Consider the following 4,824-nt stretch of genomic DNA (forward strand, 5'->3'; position numbering starts at 1 on the left):
ATTATAAAATTCAATCTGGCATGATGAATCTTACATGACTCGACGTGAGGTAAAGGAGAAGAACGTTAGCGGAATGGCTAATGCGCTCTGACGGAACGTGACTTGCGGCTGATGCTGTTAATGGAGAATAGGTCGGGGCGACCTGGCGGGGCGGGGGGTTCATCTTGCCTGAAGGGGATCGTCGCAAGATCAATGCCACCTGTGCGCCAAATGCAAAAGTCCATTCAAGGGGTTTGATTTTGCTTGCAGGTTGTCAACCCAAAAAAACGGCTTTTTGGATTTTCTTGGAACATGTAAAGTTCCAAATTCATCTGTTGATAAACCATGACAGAATTGTTTTCACCCTTACAGACCTCAGTGCCGTTGCTCAGTCTACATCCCTGCATATATGGCTGCTGTGCGTCACCGTGGCGATGACCCTCTTGGGAGCCCAGAGGTGACCCCTCTGGCCGTCGTCTCAGAAGTCGACCTTCTGACCCGCCGTCTGTGAGCTGTACCCTCGGCATCCCGTCACCAAAGATTCACGCATCACGAAAGCGGCGACGGTCCCCCCCTCCCCATCCAACCAGGTGGACCGCATAGGGACAGAAATGAAGACATCAAACTGTGAATTAAGAAAAAAAATCTGAAGAAAAGTAATAATAGAGATGTGCTAATTTTTTGAAGACAAAAAAAAATTGACAGTGCAGCGCTCCTCGGTGCAGGACTCTCTTGACGAGCACAAAGGGTCAACTTTGGCGGTGCATCGAAGGAGGGGCGGTTTGTAAAGCACAAAAACAATTTTATGAAGTTATACGGAAAAAAAAAAATATATATATATATATATATCTTTGCAAGGTGGCAGAATATAAATGCTGCTGACATTTTGAAGGGGGGAAATTGAATCAGACCTTTCTCTGTGTATCTTTATCTTCATTTTCCTCGCACCAGATGCCAATCGCTTGATTTTTTTTTCTTTCCCCACCGGCCTCCTTTGCGTTCTTTTAGCTGCTTGGTGCTCTTCTGAAGAAAATCAAGACCTCTGGCAACGTTTTGTTCTGTCCACTTTAAGATTCCCCCAATGGCTGCCTATGTACTTTTTACACTGTGCCCATATGTCCAAGTGGCCAACCGATGGTACAATGGCAGAACAAAAAGGAAAATCGGCAAATAGACAGCTAGACTACAGGGCGGCGGGTGAAGACAAAAAAAAAAAGGTCGAAAAGTCCAGGACATGATTGATTACGGGACGACGGTCCGATGAGCGAGGCCAGTCAAGTTGGTCCGCCGGAGACAAAGAAGAAGCCACTTTTCTTTCTGCCATGAAACAAAGTGCCTTCAAGATTACAACGCGGAATCTCGAGCCCGGCTGTCGCGCAACATCGAACACACATGTCCACTCTTCGTCTGATGGGCTATTTTCTACACGCGTCTCTTTTTTGCCCCCCCTCCGTCCCTCCCTCCCCTTCTCCCATCCCCACACAAGTGCTGACGGGGTATCAGGTCTTGTAGGCTAAGAACCATTTGATAGACCGCAGGCTTGGGAACTAAACAAGAAAATGGAGGCCCTGGATATTTTTTCGATGGATAAAGACAGTCCTTGGATTGACTACCCAACTGAGGTAGCCTTTTTTAAAAAAATAAATAATCCAAAATCAGAGGGACTTTGAGCGAACTGCTCCTCTCCGCCGCCATTTCTACGACAAGGCTACCAGAACACGAAAAAAATCTGAATAATAATGATAATAATGTTGATAATAGTCATGATATTTTATTACTCAAGCGAGAATGTTTCTCCGCTTTTACAGAAACTGTGAAAATTTGACTGTGGACGATCTACCTGAGACCATAACCTTAACCAGCGGGGGGGGTGTTTGAGAAATGTATTGTAAAAACAACAAAAAATCTAAACAAAAAAAAAACCAACAAAGAAAATGACAAATTTTCTGTTCATCGTTGTTTATGACAAATGCTTTGAGGACTTGTCTTGTTTTTTTCCCCCCCTTCTCTTTTGCGTCTCTTGCATTTCCAAGTGGATGGAAGCGTTACAAATGATGCCGATCCTGTACGTTGTATAACTTGTAAATGTTAAAGAATCTCTATGGTAGAGGTTTATGAACAGTGTTTTATGTTGGGATCAGGGAAGCACAACATTCTTTTTTTTTTTTTTTTTTAATATTTCTCCGCACAAACCTGCATTTATTAGGAGTTCATGCTACAAGTTTTTTTTAAGTTTAGAAAATTGTTCATTCAGCCTAGGCCTAAGCAAGTTTTATTTGGCATCGCGGGTCCTCGGTTGACAATGGCGGCTCCCTATCTTAAATTTTTCACCAACAAGTGCTAGTTACCCATGCTTAATATTTTTATTAAAAACACTTTTAGGTGCCAAATGTCCAACAATTAAAAAAATAGTAAGTATAAAGGTAACTAGGTCAAATTTGTGCCCCTTTTGTAATCTCAAAAAGTGCGCCAGATCATTGTAAACCGAGGACCCCTCCCTGTACTTCGTTTCCTGACGCCATCTTTTTTTTTCCAGGTTTGTCATGGCGATCTGCAACTCCAAATTGTGTCCAGTAAATTCTCACTGAATAGCATTCGAGGTGGCCGATTGTATGTGTGTTGAGCAAATGTAACCCTTCAGAAGCTCGAATTTGCTGAGTCATTGCACAGCAAGAACCTGATATGATGATAAATATCCTGAGCAAAACAGAGCAGAATGATGGGCATCCTTCTGTTTTTATTTAGTCACAGTGATGGTATTCATGTTCATAATTTGAAATCTTTTAGACGTACTGCCATAAGCTTGTTGTAGGAATACAAGTCCATGTTTGTGAAATGCTCATCGACTCAAGTGGTAGTTTCAACATCACTTGGGTTTTGCCATTTATGTCAAATGCTCACTTTTTTTTTTCCTCCTCAACCAGGGAGCGCGGTACAGTGTTTTGCCTGAGCCCGCGGCATTTCATCCACTACGTGCTGCTCGGCTTACAAAACAACGACCGGATGACAGCAAAAAAAAAACAAGACGCTTCATAATGCATCTTTAGAATCCACACCAACGCTGAACGTTGTCGATGAGCTCTTGGGGTCAGGTGCGTGCACCGGTCGCGATATAAAGTGGAAATTGCTTTTTTTCTTTTTTTTCTTCTTGTAGCCCTGCAGAAAATTGATTTTGTGTTGCACGGTTGCCATCTGGTTGGTGGGCGGAGGGATGCGCTCCTGCAGACAGGAATAGTGCTTTCCTCGCGAAGGCGCTTCGTTCGGCACGCTTTGCTCGTTTCCTCAGCGCGAGATAATTTGGACGAGTTAATTAAATATTAGGGCTATTGACGGTGAAGGGAACGAATAAGGACGCCGTGCCATTTAACATTCTCTCAGAGTTTTGGCTTTGATGAATTAATAATCATAATTTTGTTAGGAGAGCTACTTGGTGCTTCATTATCATATATATCATTATGATATCATGTTTTGGAGGCAAACTAAAGCCAAAAGTCAAATTAAAGCTCCCCCTAGAAAGGGCCGCACTTCAAAAATGTCTGAATTTAGCATCATTCCTGCTTCTGAGAGCGACATTGTTAAAATATGAGCTCTGGAATTGGGCCAAGATGGCTGCTTCCCTTCCAATGTGGTCCTGGACTTTTTTGCGCATCCTGTCTTGACAGACGTCCATCGAATTTCCGGTCGATTGGTGAAATTTGCCAAGGGCTATTTTTGTTCTTTCTAACTTTCCAGGGAGCTTGATTGATGGCGAGGCCTAAAAGTCATCAAAGTTTGACGACATTCCTCCACTCGCAGTACACACTAAAAACTGTTGCGTCAAAAATAACTCAATATTGGCTGAAAAAAGGGTTGGGTTTGGTTTAAATAAATAAAAAAGTTGGGGCAGTCCCTTTTTAACCCAGATTTGGTTATTTTTGACCTGACTGTTTTTAGAGAGGAGATGGTGTCGATAAAAAGTAGGAGTAAATCTAAGTATATTTAAATAATACAAATGCTAATTAGACGGAAAGTCCGTGAAGCTTGTGTCAAGATGGCCGCCATTTAACATCATAAATGGGTCAAATCTTTATATTGAATAGCCTAATCCGCTTTGAGGAGGAAAAAAGAGATGTTAGCCCGATTCTTAGCATTTCATTCTGAGCAAGGGACTCGAAAAGGGAACAGTGCCAACATTTCCCTCGTTTCCTTATCAACCTCAAAAAGGGCTGAGCCACGCTGTGCCATTGATTATGCTACTTTTTTTTCCCGCCCAGCCTCTCAGTGTAACTATCCACTCGTGTGCTATAATTGCATCTGGTATCCAACAATTATCACCCACGCTCGAGTGTTGCATTCGACAAAATTAGCCATCACTGTGATTTATTTATTTGTTTCTTGGTGGTTGGTTTTTTTTTTTTTTTGCAGAAAAGTCTTCAACGCAAGGATGCTCTTGGCCATGCGGGATATATCAAATAAATTTGGTGTGTCTCAGTTGTGCTTCTTCGTATTCATCTTGTTTCAGTGCCGACACACTGTAATATCCAATTATCATTTTTCTCTGTTTTTTGCTCAGTATTTATACGATAGGGCTTATTTTCCACCGCGTTCCTTTGAACTCATCACCCTTTTTAGTGCCATACCTGCAACTAATGAAAGAAAATAAAGAAAACAAATGTTTGATATGCTATGTGGGATGCATTTGTTGGAGATGGAAAAGTTGTTTGTCCTTTCACAATGATAAGCAAAACACAGATTACATTTTCATGGGTTTTCAAAAAAAAAAACACTTGACACTGTTACATTTTATAAAAAATACCATATAATATAGTACATATAGTACAAAAATGAAATGATAACTGAAAAATA

General features: G+C 41.6%; 1 protein-coding gene across 6 annotated transcripts in view; it reads left to right on the forward strand.

The window, feature by feature from the left end:
- Positions 1-4,640, forward strand: part of LOC148381925 (MAM domain-containing glycosylphosphatidylinositol anchor protein 2) — a 91,380-nt gene extending 86,740 nt beyond the window's left edge. For all 6 annotated transcript variants that reach the window (XM_088361351.1, XM_088361356.1, XM_088361355.1 and 3 more), the window contains one exon: positions 352-4,640. In XM_088361351.1, the coding sequence (XP_088217477.1) occupies positions 352-440 (89 nt within the window). In that variant the 3' untranslated portion in view covers positions 441-4,640. The remainder of the gene's footprint in view (positions 1-351) is intronic.
- Positions 4,641-4,824: the final 184 nt, after the last annotated feature.

This window comes from Syngnathus floridae, chromosome 19 (assembly GCF_059516105.1).
Source record: "Syngnathus floridae isolate MCC-2025c chromosome 19, RoL_Sflo_1.0, whole genome shotgun sequence".
Lineage (NCBI taxonomy): Eukaryota > Metazoa > Chordata > Actinopteri > Syngnathiformes > Syngnathidae > Syngnathus > Syngnathus floridae.